Genomic DNA, 17,581 nt, shown 5'->3' on the forward strand with positions numbered 1-17,581 from the left:
ACCGGGTTTTCTGATGAAAAAACAATAACGTTTAAAACAGTATCGTTTACATACAACAGATTTTGGCGAATTGTTTACATGCAATTATTATATCCATTTAATAATGGCAATTAAATAATAATGATTATTATTGTTATTAAATAATTCCTCCCATATAAGTAACTCGGACTCTCTCAGACTGCCTTCTTAGATCTCCAAACATTTTTAGACGTCCTGTTCTTACGCAACACAGTACTGAAGTATTGGTTAATGCCCGAGTCACCTCACGTATAGATTATTGTAATGCTATTCTATCTTGCATCCCACAAAAACATATCCATCGCTTACAACTTCTTCAAAATTCTGCAGCCAGGATAATAACCTGCTGTTCTAAATCCACTGAACATACTACACCTATTCTCACTCAACTTCACTGGCTCCCTGTTAACTACAGAATACAAAACAAAATACTGCTCTGAACATTTACCGCTCTCCACAACCTCACTAATCTCCTACAGACTTGCACTCACTCAGATCCTCATCTGCAGCTCTACTTTCTGTACCACACATCAAGCTCTGTTCTATGGGAGCTCGAGCGTCTCTCATAGCGCTCCTCAACTCGGGAATTCTCTTCCCTCTCATATACGTCAGCTCGATTCAATAACACATTTTAAAACTGCCCTCAAAACTTATCTTTTCAAACTGGCATACCAATTGTGAATTTTGCACTGTTACTGCCAGTTATCTTTGTTTGTTTGCTAATTGTTGCTTTTTGATTTATCATTCTCTTGTTTAAATCTTACTAATGTTGTTTAATTTTATTGTAAGGTGACCTTGGGTGCTAAGATTATAAAACGGGATTTTCTAATGGCCACATATAACCAAAACAATTGTTCAGCCTTATCTATGAAATTTAATCCCCCGGGATCTGGTTTGGGGCGTACAGCGGTTTGTACAATCCCAAACAGTACATTATTCATTCTTTCACTCCACAGCAGTGCCACTCGCAATATGGCGGCGACGTTGACGTACCCTGGTCATGCGGCGTCTAGTAATTCTTTGTCTATGGTTAAAACAAGCAGTGCGCAGTGCATTGTGGGCATACTAATATTTCTCTTGAAAATGCAACGAAGTCAATCCTAGGAATCCGCTTAGTCACAGGAGTTCTTCTATGAAGTCTAGTCAACGAACGGAGCTGTCCAGCACTTATTTTTTTCCTTCGAACGTTAACATTTACTAACTTTCAAGAAACGAGCAACCCATTGTTTTTGTTATGAATGTGCTCCACTTCATAGTAAAATAATTGGTGAACATATTTGCCGTTGAATTATTCTTTTTTCCTTAAAACATGATTTTTATTTTTGATTAATTTGGGCCAATCACGATACTTCATTGAACGAACTGCCTTCGAAAATAGAAGAAAAAGATCAAAAAGAGCCCTCTGTTTTTGAATCTGGCTGTTGGCTGAAGCTGTAAAATGAAGAGGGTGTAATGTAGAAGACCGATCCTTCAGTTCTCTACCACCTGAATAAAAATGGAGGCACACATATGTATATTATCGTACAATTGTGATTACTTCAGGTGGTACAGAAAAAAAGATTTGTTTAAACACACAGTAAAATAAGGCAGTTCCTTACTGATGGATATAAAGCGAACCTTAATATTGGTACGTTAATGAAGTTATCGAATCATACCGTTTTGTTTTAAATCTTTTTTTGATCAATAATATAGTAGTAGGGTGTTGTACCGTGTTAGCCCATTTTGGATGCAATAAAAAAAGTCAAGTAAAATAACACATTTTGTTGGCTAACTAAAAAGATTACAATATGGAAGCTTTCGAGGCAGCCCATATTATGTATCTTATATGTATTACATCTTGCCTGAAGAAGGGCCCTGAGTTGCCTTGAAAGCCTGGTATTGCAATCATTTTAGTTAGCCAATAAAAGGTGTCATTTTGCTTGAGCTCTCATTGTCCATCCATCCATTTTCTAACCCGCTGAATCCAAATACAGGGTCACGGGGGTCTGCTGGAGCCAATCCCAGCCAACACAGGGCACAAGGCAGGAACCAATCCTGGGCAGGGTGCCAACCCACCGCAGGACACACACAAACACACCCACACACCAAGCACACACTAGGGCCAATCTAGAATCGCCAATCCACCTAACCGGCATGTCTTTGGATTGTGGGAGGAAACCGGAGCGCCCGGAGGAAACCCACGCAGACACGGGGAGAACATGCAAACTCCACGCAGGGAGGACCCGGGAAGCGAACCCGGGTCTCCTAACTGCGAGGCGCTCTCATTGTCTGATAGTAATTAATACAATATGTTATAATCGTACCTATTTATTGTTAAGTTTCTGTTCATGTTTTTCAGTTTTCAGCACTGCAACACGTATGGTATAATACCAGCAGGGTAAGGTGTTCTTCTTTTGAAGGATGGGGATGTCAAGTGCTGCTGCTTTCCTTTTCAGTGGTTTCTCTCAATTCTGCTTGCTTTGTGAGGCATTTTCCAGTGTATCGTTACCCACAACATTCCAGGCTTGTCCTGTGTAAAAACTCTAGAACGTTTAAATTCTATTCAATATCGATTTAACTTGTTAACCATCCATCTATTATCCAACCCACTATATCCTAACTACAGGGTCATGGGGGTCTGCAGAAAACAAACCCCGGGCAGGGCGCCAGCTCACCGCAGTGCACACACACTCACACACACTAGGGACAATTTAGAATCGAAAATGCACCTAACCTGTCGGAGGAAACCGGAGTACCCGGAAGAAACCCACCCAGATACAGGCAGAACATGCAAATTCCACACAGGGAGGACCCGGCAAGGGAACCCAGGTCTCCTAACTGTGAGGCAGCAGCGCCACTGTGCCACCCAACTTGTTAACCAGTTAACAGCTAATTTTTGAGACTAAATTGGAAGAAAAATTATGAACACATTGTGACAGGGTGATGGGCTAAGAATGGGTTGGAGATGGGCCTGATGCACCCGTATTTTCTTAAAGAAGTTTCTTGCTTTATAAATATTGCTAACAGGTAGTCTAATAAGCTATACTAGCCACACGCCGCATAATTATGTATTGATGGGTGAACACTTCCTGAAAGACACAGTTGTCCAAATGGGGTTGGTTTTGAGGATACGACTGTAGGTGAATGAAAAGATGTAACTCTGTTGAGGGCAACATACAATACAGCATTTTACACACTGCATACAGCGATTCACATTCGCGACAAACTGTTTTACACACTGCATACAGCGATTCACTTCCGCGACATGATTTTTCCTAGATGGTCCTGTCGCGTCCACCCTCGCACTCGAAGGATACACACTGCCTGGTCATGTGCCCAGTCGCAAGAGCAACTGACAGAGACCCGCCCACCAACTGTAAGACCATGGGAAACCCCTCGGAAACTGTTTTACACTCTGCATACAATGATTCACATCCGCGACAAACAAACTGTTTTACACGCCGCATACAGCGATTTACATCCGTGACAAACATGCCTCTTCTTAGATAGTCCTGCCGCGTCCACCCTCATTCTCGAAGCATACACACCGCCTGGTCATGTGCCCGCTCACAAAAGAAACTCACGGAGACCCGCCCACCAGCTGCCTGTGTGTGTGCCTCTGTCTGTCTCTGGCGCTGCCTGTGTGTGTGCGCGGCTTTCTCTCGCACTGCCTCTGTGTGAACCGGTCAGGCACAGAGAAGGTCAGCTGCTGAGAGCGTCTCGACTGTTGCAGGGTCTGCAATGGTGAAGCAGGGCTTATTGGTTGTTAAAAACTGCTTCCTTCATTGTGTTTTAACCTCAGTTTTAAATGATTGTTTTAAGGATCCCATGGGATACCACTCTCAAACTGTTTTACACACTGCATATAGCGATTCACTTCTGCGAGAAGCATGCGTCTATGAACAGTCAACGTGGCTCAGAGGTGCATGTGGACTCTACAACAGACGAATATAAATGATGCCGTTTTTCCTGTGTTATCGCGCCCGAGTTGGTGGGCGTGGTTCTGCGAGTTGTTGTTGTATCCAGTGGTCTTAGAGTTGGTGGGCGTGGCTCCTTCCTGCATGCGCCATGGGCATCTTACTTGTCGGCGGCTTAGTGAATCCACGCCCCTTCCGGTGTGCTTTCCGTGGGTGTCTTGCCTTAGTGAATTATATATATAGATGGCTTATGTTTTCACCAGGTCACAATAAGTTAGGCCAGCAGCCACTAGTAGTCTGTTCATTTTCTTGGATAGTAGTCAGAAGTTGCAGTGTTGTTTAGCTACCACTAGAGGTAAACATTCTTCATAAATTAATAGAGGGCACCCAAAGTAGTTCTGCCACTTGCACTGACATGCCAGACAGATTATGAGAGATGAGCAAACACAGTTGTTGTGTAGCAGCTGGTGGCCCCTGCATTGATCAAGTATGTAGGCAGAATTTGAGCCATCAAGTAAGCTTGGCCCTTTAACAATTCCATGGAGAATATGAGGTGCCAGGATATGTAGGGTTTCCGGAGGTCTTGGGAAACTTACTTAGTTTTTTTGCTACAGATTATACATTTGCTTTTTGCATTGCTTTTGTTTATTTGGTATTCTTGCAGGAGTTTCACCAAACATTGCACATTACTAGGGTTCAAGTTATTTTTTAGATTGTAGAATGAAGACAGAAAGTGCCTTAAAAAATATATATATTTGCATAATGCAAAGTGTCTTCTTATTTCATGTAATTAACTGTAGACATTGGCTTTGCACAGAATACATGGAACAGGATTGAAGCTCTTAACGTTTATTCAGTTTATTAAACATGCAACACACTTTGATCTTGGAGTAGCAACTTCCATCCTGCATTTTTTATATGTTCTGTGTGACTTGCAAGAAGAATTTCTGCTTAGGCTTAATTTAGCATAAGAATACAACAAATAAAATGATTAAGCAAACATGTACTATTTACGTTTAAAGCCTGGCAGGCACTGCCTTTCGTACCACACAGTCATTGTCATTGAGTTTCATTGATAGATAGATACATTGAAAGTCAAAGTCATTGATTTTTTTAGTTATTTTATTGAGTGTTGTGTTATGTTCATGTTATACAATTAAATTAAATTATTGTTGGAAGTAATGTGATCATGTTCAGCTCTGCCCCAAAATTAATATCTGAACACCACGGGAGAAATAAATCTTATCTTTTCCTTCCTATTCATGTTACTGTACCTATCAGAAAACACTTGTCATTGTACTTATTAGTAAGTTTCATTTTACAGTTGAATAGCTATAAATAATAATGGAGAATAGTAAAAACGAACAGTTAAGGCTTAATTTAGTACAAATTTGCAGTGCAACTCATTGAAAAATAAGCTTCCTGAATGGATGGGTGTTTTACCATTATTATACTGAAGAAATATTAATATAAAGAAAAAGGTTTTTATTTTCCTGCACATTAAAAATAATGGATCTTTAATGGCATATTATGGTTGTTTATTGGGTTGTGTGGTTCCTCATAGAGCTATTGCTTGACACAGCACCATTATAATCTGTAATGGATTATCTACTGTACATATGAAGTTGGTTTTTTGTTCTTTGAAAAACTTCCTAATATATACAGAAAAATAAAATTAAATCTTTAATGCATGGTAGGCTGCCTAGCAGGACAGTAACAGGTAAGTAAAAAACCTGGACTTGGCCTTTATTATTGGACGTATGCAGAAAGAGTCCTTTTAAAATGATGATTTACTGGTATTTCATTGTTATCTTCTATTAATGGTTATTCACTGTATTGGTCCTGTTACAGATCTAAATAAACAAAGGTTCTTTCTGGAATCTTCATGTGGATGGGTCTTTTGGGAATCCCCTATGGCATCACTCCGACAAACCACTCTGGCACATTTATTTTTAAGAGTGAACCTGATGAAAATCCTGCCAATGTAAAGAATTATGCATTCCTTTATAAAGCATTGACACGCAACTTGTGTTTTTGTATTTTTTGATTTATCATCAGTAAAGTGTGATGCTGTTGTTCTATCATGCAACAGCAATTCACATATACAGTATATTTCTTTCTTTCTTTCACTAGAAACACTGCTCTTTATACAGAAGATATACACAAAGGAAATCAACAGCAATAATTCAAACAAACCTTTTTGGTCTAACAATATAAATAGGTAGCATAATCATTCACCATCAAACAATCGGTTTTAACTAAGCATCTGACATCAGAAACCAGTAATTGTATAAAAAGGCTGCAAAATCTCATTTGTAATGATAAAAATAACCTGTGGGTAAACTGGGTAGCTGCAACAGGCCATAGCTTCCTGCTCATTCAGACTGAAAGCATTATTAAAGAATACACAACTCATGGTCATTAAGTAAATAAATGAATCTGCTTTACTATTGTGAGTATATATTTTTGTAGGTTAACGAAATCCACAAATATTTATACATTTTAAAATCTGAGTGATTTTTTCAAATATATTTTCCTTCTATCTATTTAGATACGAAACATACCCAATCTAGTTTTAGGGTGATAATTACCTAACGTTCGCTCTGGATATTAGGTGACACACACCCACATTTACTTACAGAAGAGCAATTTAGAGCAGTTGGTTCACCTAACTTACCTGTCTTTGGGATGTGGTTGAAATAACCAAAATACCCAAAGGAAAACACATTTGGACACATGGGGAAAGTGGTAACTTCACACAGACAAATAGCCAGACTAGGATCTGAATCCAGGTTTCTAAAACTATAAAGGCAACTTTACATTTTATAATGGACTAATAACCTGTTCCTGAATAACGGTATGTGTCACAGAACAACATTAATCTGTAAGTGCTGAAAACATGGTAATTGCTTAATGAGTCAAAATGAAACTTAATTCACTTTCATCTGAGCCCAAAACAGGTTTCAAGTGATAAACAATTACAGTACATCGGAGTCTTGACCATATGCAGCACACAATTTCAGAATATATATCCAAACATTGTTTGAACTTGCTTTTTCCATTGCATTGAGTTAAAAATTATCCTAGCAGCCCCAGGCTCACAGCAGAAATCAATTCTGGATGGCTCATCAGTCTATTACAAGATATAATGTACATCCAAAATGGACTAAAATAGTTTTACCAGTTAACTTTAAGGTATTTTAATGGTAGGAAGAATCCATACTACCCAAAGAAAGTCCATCTAGATACAGAAGATTGTGCTTCACAGAAACTGCTGCAAGTCAACAGCCCTAACTAGTGTGCCACTGTACCTCACAGAAATGCTGAAACTGATGAAAAAACGCACATTTGGAATTGTTTTGTCAGCTTCACTTGGGTGTTATAACTTTGTATTTATCCATGCATTTATTCTGACTTGATGCCTTTTAGGTGGAAACATCTGCTGAAGAGTGGGGTATCTTCCTGGTACATGGTACCAAGCAGATTTGTGGATAACTTTATGTCTATCCAGCAAATCTGGTGTAACCGATGGCATCAAATTTGTGATGCTGCTGAATGGCCCTGATATCGTGGTCAGGCAAGTTGTAAGTGGCCTGAAGGTGGAGCACTTTTCAGAATGTATTGTTGACGATGCAGGGCGAGATACTGGACATTCTAATGATGAGGCAACAACAGAGAAACTGGGAGTTTTCATATCCCGTGATTCTGGATTATAATGCAAGGAATTGTAGGCTGTGTTATTTTCAGAAGATGGTAAACTATTTCTTCTCAAGTTTAGTAATTTGATGTCATTTCCCAATTTGTCACAAGCATTTTTCAGAAATCTGCAAGAAAAACATAAAAATAGATACAGGTAAGCATCATTGTGAAGCAGTTTAGTAGTTTGGATGGTAATCACAAGGTAGAAAATTCTCACAAAAGCGCTTCTCTTGTCATTCTGTGGTCTGGACCAAGTAGTCCTACTCGCAGATCCACTGCTCTTTGCAAATGTTCCTTTGCTTCTCGTTTCTCCTGCAGACGCCCATTATGCCTTAACACTTTTCCTAGTAAAAGAAACAAAAAGTTAATTATTTGAAAATAATTTAATTGATTGATCAATCTCTTCTTTTTCTAATCCATTTATTTAGTTCAGGTTCATGGGGATCCGATTACTATCCTGGCAACACTGGGCACAGGACAGGAACCAACCCTGTATGTAGCATTACTTCATTGCAGTAGAGCTAATTTAGAGTCGACAATTAACCTAATATACACAACTTTGTGATGAAGACAAAAATCTAGGGTGCCCAGAGGAAAAAACCCACAGAGACATAGAGAGAGAATGTATAGACAGCACATAGACAGTAGCCAGGCCTTGAATTGGAAACCAGGACTCTGGAGCTATAAGACAGCAATGCCAATCATTCAACTTCTGTGCTGTCCCAGTTTAGTACAACTCAGTTCAGTTCAATTGATTTTTATAGTGCACTTCGATTATAAAACCTATAGTGCTGCACAAATATTGTGCAGTAAAACAAAACACACCTAGCAATAGATATAAAGAAATATACTGACACATCTTATTAAATAAATTAGTTTTGCAATGCATGAAAATATTAATTGATATTAATTAAATATACCAAAAATATGCACCAAAATAAGTAATTCAATACCAGCTATAATATATGTAAACTATGGTATTAATAGTGCTTAGCCTCTTAACGGAGAAACTATACAAGTTTCATTTCCATCAGGGTTTCTTCTGTTCAGAGTTTTCTTGGTGTCTCCATGTTCATCTAGGTTTTCTCTGTGATGTCACTAACACAGTTCCAAAACATTCTATTATTTTAATATAACTGATATAACTGAATTGCTCCTTTAGCTGTGTCCATTAAGGCTCTGGCTTCTCAAATTCCTTAATCATAGATGTCAATTCCCCCACTTTATTAGGATATCCCAGTGCCACTGAATGCTTGGTAGGAACCAGCCTTGCATGGCACATACAGTGCATCCGGAAAGTATTCACAGCGCATCACTTTTTCCACATTTTGTTATCTTACAGCCTTATTCCAAAATTGATTAAATTTGTTTTTTCCCTCAAAATTCTACACACAACACCCCATAATGACAACGTGAAAAAAGTTTACTTGAGGTTTTTGCAAATTTATTAAAAATATAAAAACTGAGAAATCCCATGTACATAAGAATTCACAGCCTTTGCTCAATACTTTGTCGATCCACCTTTGGCAGCAATACAGCCTCAAGTCTTTTTGAATATGATGCCAGAAGCTTGCCACACCTTTCCTTGGCCAGTTTCGCCCATTCCTCTTTCCAGCACCTCTCAAGCTCCATCAGGTTGGATGGGAAGCACAGCCATTTTAAGATCTCTCCAGAGATGTTCAATCGGATTCAAGTCTGGGCTCTGGCTGGGCCACTCAAGGGCATTCACAGAGTTGTCCTGAAGCCACTCTTTTGATATCTTGGCTGTGTGCTTAGGGTTGTTGTCGTGCTGAAAGATGAACCGTCGCCCCAGTCTGAGGTCAAGAGCGCTCTGGAGCAGGTTTTCATCCAGGATGTCTCTGCACATTGCTGCAGTCATCTTTCCCTTTATCCTGACTAGTCTCCCAGTTCCTGCCGCTGAAAACCATTCCCACAGCATGATGCTTCCACCACCATGCTTCACTGTAGGGATGGTATTGGCCTGGTGATGAGCGGTGCCTGGTTTCCTCCAAACGTGACGCCTGGCATTCACACCAAAGAGTTCAATCTTTGTCTCATCAGACCAGAGAATTTTGTTTCTCATGGTCTGAGAGTCCTTCAGGTGCCTTTTGGCAAACTCCAGGCAGGCTGCCATGTGCCTTTTACTAAGGAGTGGCTTCTGTCTGGCCACTCTACCATACAGGCCTGATTGATTGATTGCTGCAGAGATGGTTGTCCTTCTGGAAGGTTCTCCTCTCTCCACAGAGGACCTCTGGAGCTCTGATAGAGTGACCATCGGGTTCTTGGTCACCTCCCTGGCCCTTCTCCTCCGATCGCTCAGTTTAGATGGCCGGCCAGCTCTCTTCTAGGAAGAGTCCTGGTGGTTTCAAACTTCTTCCACTTACGGATGATGGAGGCCACTCTGCTCATTGGGACCTTTAAAGCAGCAGAAATTTTTCTGTAACTTTCCCTAGATTTGTGCCTTGAGACAATCCTGTCTCAGAGGTCTACAGACAATTCCTTTGACTTCATGCTTGGTTTGTGCTCTGACATGAAATGTCAACTGTGGGACCTTTTATAGACAGGTGTGTGCCTTTCCAAATCATCTCCAATCAACTGAATTTACCACAGGTGGACTCCAATTAAGCTGCAGAAACATCTCAAGGATGATCAGGGGAAACAGGATGCACCTGAGCTCAATTTTGGCAAAGGCTGTGAATACTTATGTACATGTGCTTTCTCGTTTTTTTTTATTTTTAATAAATTTGCAAAAACCTCAAGTAAACTTTTTTCATGTTGTCATTATGGGGTGTTGTGTGTAGAATTCTGAGAAAAAAAATGAATTTAATCCATTTTGGAATAAGGCTGTAACATAACAAAATGTGGAAAAAGTGATGCGCTGTGAATGCTTTCCGGATGCACTGTAAGTCCAATAGTCAACACAGGGCATACTCATATACATATTGGAGCAATGTAAGCTTGTGAAAATATTGTATATGTCCAAAAGTTTTGGATAATGAATTTAATCCTTTAAGCATTTTATTCAGCTATCCATCAACTTTTGAAGCTACACAATACAGCCTAGGATCACAATGGCTTGATCCTCTCCTGCTTATAATTTCCTATTTTATTATCATGTGGCAGTGTGGTTTAATAACTACACCAGAGAATTTTAACCCAGACCCCACCTTCGACTCATTACGTGACCCTAGGAAAGTCAACTTATTCTGTTCGTGCTCGTAAAAAATATGTATGAATAATTCTCCCATAGCTTTATATCGATAGAGTATCCTGAGTTGGTATTCCTGTAAACAGGTTAAAACAATGATTGGTCATTTTTTACAAGACTTTCTATCTTTAATTTCTTATTTAACTGATACACATATTAAGATCACATCATACTTTTTCCAGATTGCTTATTTGCAATGCTGGCAGGTTAAGTGATTTGTTCAAGAGGGCAGACATGGCAGCATCATACTTTACAGTCAAATACATTAGCCAGTAGGGCACAGGGAGCCAGAAGTCCTTCTGTCTATACTTTTAACCAATTTAATCCAGTTTTAGGTTCTCAGGGAGCCAAATCCTAACCCACATGGACAAGGCGGCCATTCATTGCCAGGCATACACACATGTGCACCCGTCATACAGAACTAATTAGGATTCAATAGTCAATACACGGGCGGCACGATGGTGCAGTGGGATCGCTTCCAGGGTCCTCCCTGCGTGGAGTTTGCATGTTCTCCCTGTGTCTGCGTGCGTTTCCTCTGGGTACTCCGGTTTCCTCCCACAGTCCAAAGACATGCAGGTTAGGTGCATTGGCAATTCTAAAGTGTCCCTAGTGTGTGCTTGGTGTGTGTGTGCCCTGCGGTAGGCTGACACCCTGCCCAGGGTTTGTTTCCTGCCTTGCGCACTGTGTTGGCTGGGATTGGCTCCAGCAGACCCCCCATGACCCTGTAGTTAGGATATAGTGGGTTGGATAATGGATGGATGGATGGATAGTCAATACGCAACATATCTTTGGGAAGCAAGGGTAACAGACAGTGATTAGCCCAAGATTATGGTCCAGTCCACCATACCTTCCTACTGCACATAAGTAAAGACTAAAGGTTCAAATTACTGCATTTACAAATATTTTCAAAAGCAATGTTGCAAAGTGGCAAGGGTATTGAACTTTAAAGTATAATTTTGCTGACTCAGTGTCCATCTTCATCTCCACTGCATGACTTTTTTCTATTTTCACAGCATCTGTGTGTTTTTTCCTCCAAGTTTTCCCTATGCTTCCCAAAAGATAATATTGAAAAAGTAGTTGAATTTACTCAGGATGAGTGAGTGCTTCTGGTATGTGCTGCAATGCACTGCCTCCATGATGAAGGCTATTTCCCAGACTCAGTCACCCTGAACTACATTTTGTAGATTTAGTAATATATAACTTTTATCAGTTCTAATGTAGTCTGATCATCAATGACGCTGTACGTCATAACATATAAAATACACATTTAGTTGCCATCTTATTAGGTATTCCTACCTAGTACTGGGTAAGACTTCCTCTTGTTCCCTTTATAGCTTTTAATCTTCAAACTGCTGATTCAAGAATGTGTAGGCAAAATTTTTTTGGTGTTTGGTCAATGCCGATTTCATAATATTACTCATTTTTATCAGATTTTGAAACCCAATTCATGCTGTGAACCTCCTGTTCCATCTTATCCTTATTGGTGTGAGATCTGGAACTGTGCGGGCCAATATACTAAGCTGAAATAACTGTCATGTTTACTAAACCGGCAAGGGACAATGCATGCTTTGTGAAATGACTCATTATCTTACTGAAGCATCCATCTGCAAAGAGAACACTGTAATATAAAGAGATGAACATAATCAGCATCAATGTTTAGGTATGCTGTGGTATTGAAATGATATGTACATGGTAAAAAAGAGGCCTAACGTGCACCAAGAAAACATTTCACAAACTGTTACACTTTAATTGTCAGCCTATGCCTTGGCAAAAGGCAGAAAGAATAAATGAAACCAAGCTGTTTATGGCAAATTTTACCTCAAGTATCTGCATGTCATATTGCAAATTAATATTAGCGCAACCATACAACATTTTTTGAGTCCTCAGTAGTCCAGTTTTGGTGAGTATAAACACACTACAGACTCATTATGGAGTGGAATCTAATTTGGGATTCTGCTGCGGAATACCAACTGCTTCAATGCCCAGCACATTCAGAGATGTACAGTACCTTTGAGCGGCACTGTTAAAAAGAACTGTCAGCTGACATTTGTGTTCTTTCTGTTAGCTTAAATAAGTCTGGCCATTCCCCATTTACTGCTCCCATTAATAAGGTGATTTTATCAATGGAACTGCTGCTCACTAAATGTTTTTTGCTTATGGGAACATTCTCTGTAAACTCAAGACAATATAGTGCATGAAAATCCCACAAGGATAATTGTTTCTGGGATGCTAGAACCAGTGCAGTATGTCCAACAATCATACCACAGTCAAAGATAATTAGGTCATGCACTATGCCCATTCTAATACCCGGCTAGAAAACAACTAAACCTCATAACTGAAAACTTTACATTCTGAGTTGCAGCCACATAATCATCAGTTTGAAGGAGTAAATTATTTGTATTAATGAGCAGGGTTACCTTGTAAAGTGTTCACTGACTGTATAATGTTATGGTTAAGAACGAAATGCACACGATGGAAATAAACTAAACAGAATGTCAGTTTCAGAAGTTAGAAACACGTTTAATGGAATACCTGAACCTACTTGTCACACATACTATATCAATGTTTTTGAAAGCAATTAAAATGGTGCATTAGTGAAAAAAGTATTTTTTATTATTTCATATGTGTAGGTGTTTGGCATTTTTAAGCATGTAGCATAATAATAGCATAATATATTTCTGCAATATACTTAGCAGTCTTTCTGACCCTCAGACACTGATACCAAACTTGTTTAGCACTTCTGTGCTTCAATCTATATAAAGCCTTCGGCAGTCAATACATTTGTTAATAAGCAAAAAATGTACAATAACCGGCTATTTTATTTAGCTATAATGACATGCATTTAAAATGAAATTAGTATTGAAAAGGTTTGTGAAAGCAGTTTTGAAATGCCTATTGGCCTATAAGAAGTCTAAAAAATCTGGAATACATATTTGTTGTAATTATTGGCTGGTACTCTGTACATTGATTTTACAGATTGTTTTATTACAGTGCAGTTTAACAAGTAAGCCATGACTCCAAGTGGCAATTTTTATATTACATTTGATTAAAAAGCTGATGAATTTATTTGAGTGGCCTACAAACCAAAAACACATATTACAACTCTTTCTATATTTCTCGTTAAACGTCATTCATTGAATCATTGTTAAGAAGTTAACAGTGACCTTGTAATTTACCTGCAGAAGTCTAACACAAATATCACAAATGTGCCTCGGATACCACCTACCTAATTTAATAAGAGAAGTGGCTATGCTGCATCCTAAGAACGATGCTGCCTGGGGAGATGAAGTGTGTCGCATTTCATGTTCTTTAACGTTTACCACATGATTGTAAAGTTCTAGAAGCAATCTTCTGCTGGAGCTGGAAATGTAAGAAAGACAGCAAATAGCTAATTAAACTGGGCGAGCTACAAAAGGTCAGTACCCACTTATCCTTTACTTTATCCACTGAAAGTTAAATAAATCAGAAATAATAGTCCTCTACAGTATATGCTGAGTTCAGACGCATGTTTTGGTATACTGGCTTTAAATTGGGGCAATCAAAGCTTAAAGACTAATGGGAACTGATCAATCAGGAGAAATTTCAAAATGCAACAAAACAAGAATCATAGTCATGAGAAGTGATGATCACACTGCCACCACCATGTTTGATTGTGGGGATGGTGTTGTTATTGTGCAAAGTTGCATTTGCTTTATGCTAGATGTTAACGGGACCCATGTCTTCCAAAAAGTTCCACTTTTAACTTGTCACTCCACAGAACATTATTCCAAACATTTTTGGGAATATCAAATTGTTTTTGGCAAATGTTAGATGATCCTTCATGTTCCTCATGTTTACCAGTTTTTTGCCTTGCATCTTTCCCATAGGGACCATTTTTGCCCAGTGTCTTTTTAATGTTAGAATCATGAATGCTGACATTAACTGAGCTGACAGAGGCCTGCAGTTCCTTGGATGTTCTTTTGGGTTTTTCTGTGAACTTCCCAAATTAGTTTTCTATGCACTCTTGGAGTAATTTTGCTTAGCTGTCCACTCCTGGTCAGATTTATCACTATTTCAAGTTTTCTTCATTTGGTCCCACGGTTTTAGAAATTGGTTTGTAACCCTGTCCTGACTAATATATTTCAGTAACTTTCTTTCTCAGATCTTCTTGAATTTCTTTTATACAAGGCACAGCGTGCTGCTTGTTGAGACCTTTTAGCCAATTTCACATTGTTGGACATGTTCTACAGGGAGATTCAATCAAAAGAGGCCCTGAATATTCTGTTGTAACTCTTGTTAGGATGAAGCAATCTGAACCAAAAATATGCTATACCGTATACCTTGACGTATGTGTAATCGATTGCATTACATGTGATGCTGAAAGTGGTTTCTGTTTTCTGCAGACTCCAGACACATTTCAACCTGGTGTTCCATGTTTCTGAACGTATTGGCAAGCGTCTCGAGGGGAATAGCAGCAATTTCAGGTTGGATGTTTTCCTTCAAATCTTCCACAGTGCGAGTCTTGTTCTAATAGACTTGTCCTTTGAGCATACCCCAAAGGAAGAAGTCTGGTGGTGTCAGATCTGGCAACCATGGTGGCCAAAGCCCCTTTGAAATTACCCTGTTACTGAAGAAGGACTCAATTTCTGCCATGCTCCTTGCCGATGTGTGACACGTTGCTCCACCTTGCTGGAAGTAACCTTCCGTTAACTTACGATCATCCAGTTGATTCTGAAATCGTTTAAACGAATTAGTGACCCAATAGGTTCACACCATGAAGATACACTGCTCAACACTGTATACCACCATCCTGATGAGAAGTTGAATGACTGAGTGAAGGGGTATGGGTGGTATGCACCCAGAAGCTGCAAATGGAGGTTAAACGTCGTAATGGCTGTCCGGTGCCTACCTCATCGCTCTGACGCAGGTGCATCCTGGCTTGTTCAAAGCTCCATATACTGAGGAGCACATTACACATTGTTGCTTCGTCATAGCAAGAGTTATTACAGAATATTCGGGGCCTCTTTCAAGTGAATCTCCCTGTATTTAAAGTGATGTTCAGATTCCATAGGCATGGTAGCAATCAAGGTTGGGTGTGTTTAGTCTACTTTAACTCATTATCATTTAAATTTGGTTCATTAGTTGATTAAGTGACTAAGGAGCAAATTACCTTTTCTTTTTTTCTTCAAATCATCATTTAAAAACTGTGTATTGTTTACTTGGGTTGTCTTTTGTATTATACTAAATTTGTTTCGAGAGCAAAAACAAATAAGTGTTATGAAAAAAACAAAAATAGAAGAAATTATGAAGGGGAAAATACTTTTTCACAGAAGTGTAAGTAAACAATGTATACCAAAATTAATTTTAAGACACTGTTCTTTTTGTTCCAGTTTACTCAGTCAAAGTGAAGCTGCTGGGAGTGGAATTTTTGACTATTTTATAACTTGCTTCTTTCTTCTGCTTCCACCAAGACCCTGCCCTGGATAAGCGGGTCATGAAACTGGATGGACGAAGATGGACAACATCACATACAAGACACAAATCAACCACAACTGAATTGGCAATGCACAAATTGTAGATGGGCTGGGATTTAAACCACAAGTCCCCAAGGTATTCAGTTTATTATACTCTCCCTTAGTATAATAAACTGAAATCCTTTTTTGAAATGCTATCAGACAACAGAGTTTATGTCTCTTAAATCAGATAAAACCCAAAGAACTCTTTCCTTAAAAGTGGTGTCTTTATTTGCAGTTGTACTTACCTGAAGTCAGTCTTTGAATAAAGAAACTGATCTGCCAGACATTCTTCTATGTCAGCCACCAGGGGGTGGTCCTGGCCATACCAGCATTTCCTGAGTGTAAGCGCTTCATTTAAGTAGGATTCTGCTGCAGAAAAATTCCTGAAAGAAAAGCTGAAGAAAACTTGATATGAATAAAAAGAACTACTCAGAATAAATAAACAAAGTGATTCAATTTGGAATTTGTATTTTATAATTTGTTATGACTGTCATAAATGAAAAAATGTATCATTATTATTATTAATGAGTAAGATAATTATTCATTAGATTTTATTTTTAGTTGAGTGGCATAGAACAAACATCAAGAAGCTAGACATTTATCTCAAAAAGGAGAGGCAAATGTTAGAAACCAGAAAGGCCAACAAAACAACTAAATGCGAACAAAACACATACTCAAAAAGGGGGTCAAAAAGTCTTTTTCAATTTTTTTTAATAAACTTGGCAATTCTTAAAACTAAAAAATATTTTTAAAAATTGCTTAAAGCTCAGACAAGAAACAACGGAATCCTCCGTCCTTATAAAGATGACATCTCATGTCAATGCCTACATTCTTGTGCTCAGTCCCCCTAGTTTTTGGTTTTGGTTTCTTAGGGATCACTTTTGCATGTTTATATATAGGAAATTCAGAATGCTACATACTGTAAGTCCTTTTATGAGTTCTTACATACCTAATCAATGGCCACACTCGCTGTTTCCTCACTGATATGATATTGTCTTTTCACAAATGAACATAAATAATTATGTTCTTACCAAGAAGTAGTCAGTGTCTGCTTCATTGTGAATCTGAAATCATGCCAGCAACGCTACTACACGGCATTGTAATCAGCCTTGCACTATTCTATAATTTTAGTAACATGCCAAGAGTTTGGACATTACCAAGTCTGCATTATTTCCTTCCTTGTTTACTTTTATTCTCTTCTATTTGGTAGGTTTTGAAAAAGCTACTGCTGCAGAATGGCATCGGAAACCCTGCCTGGACCATGA

The 17,581-nt window shown here is 38.8% G+C and overlaps 1 protein-coding gene across 2 annotated transcripts in view; it reads right to left on the bottom strand.

Annotated features, from left to right (window-relative positions):
- Positions 1–5,945: 5,945 nt before the first annotated feature.
- Positions 5,946–17,581, bottom strand: part of LOC120534313 (putative tetratricopeptide repeat protein 41) — a 98,894-nt gene continuing 87,258 nt past the window's right edge. For both annotated transcript variants that reach the window (XM_039761808.1, XM_039761807.1), the window contains exons 13-16: positions 16,562–16,711; positions 14,048–14,181; positions 7,831–7,957; positions 5,946–7,738 (exon numbers count right to left, since the gene is read on the bottom strand). In XM_039761808.1, the coding sequence (XP_039617742.1) occupies positions 7,294–7,738; positions 7,831–7,957; positions 14,048–14,181; positions 16,562–16,711 (856 nt within the window). In that variant the 3' untranslated portion in view covers positions 5,946–7,293. The remainder of the gene's footprint in view (positions 7,739–7,830; positions 7,958–14,047; positions 14,182–16,561; positions 16,712–17,581) is intronic.

This window comes from Polypterus senegalus, chromosome 8 (genome assembly GCF_016835505.1).
Source record: "Polypterus senegalus isolate Bchr_013 chromosome 8, ASM1683550v1, whole genome shotgun sequence".
Classification (NCBI taxonomy): Eukaryota; Metazoa; Chordata; class Cladistia; order Polypteriformes; family Polypteridae; genus Polypterus; species Polypterus senegalus.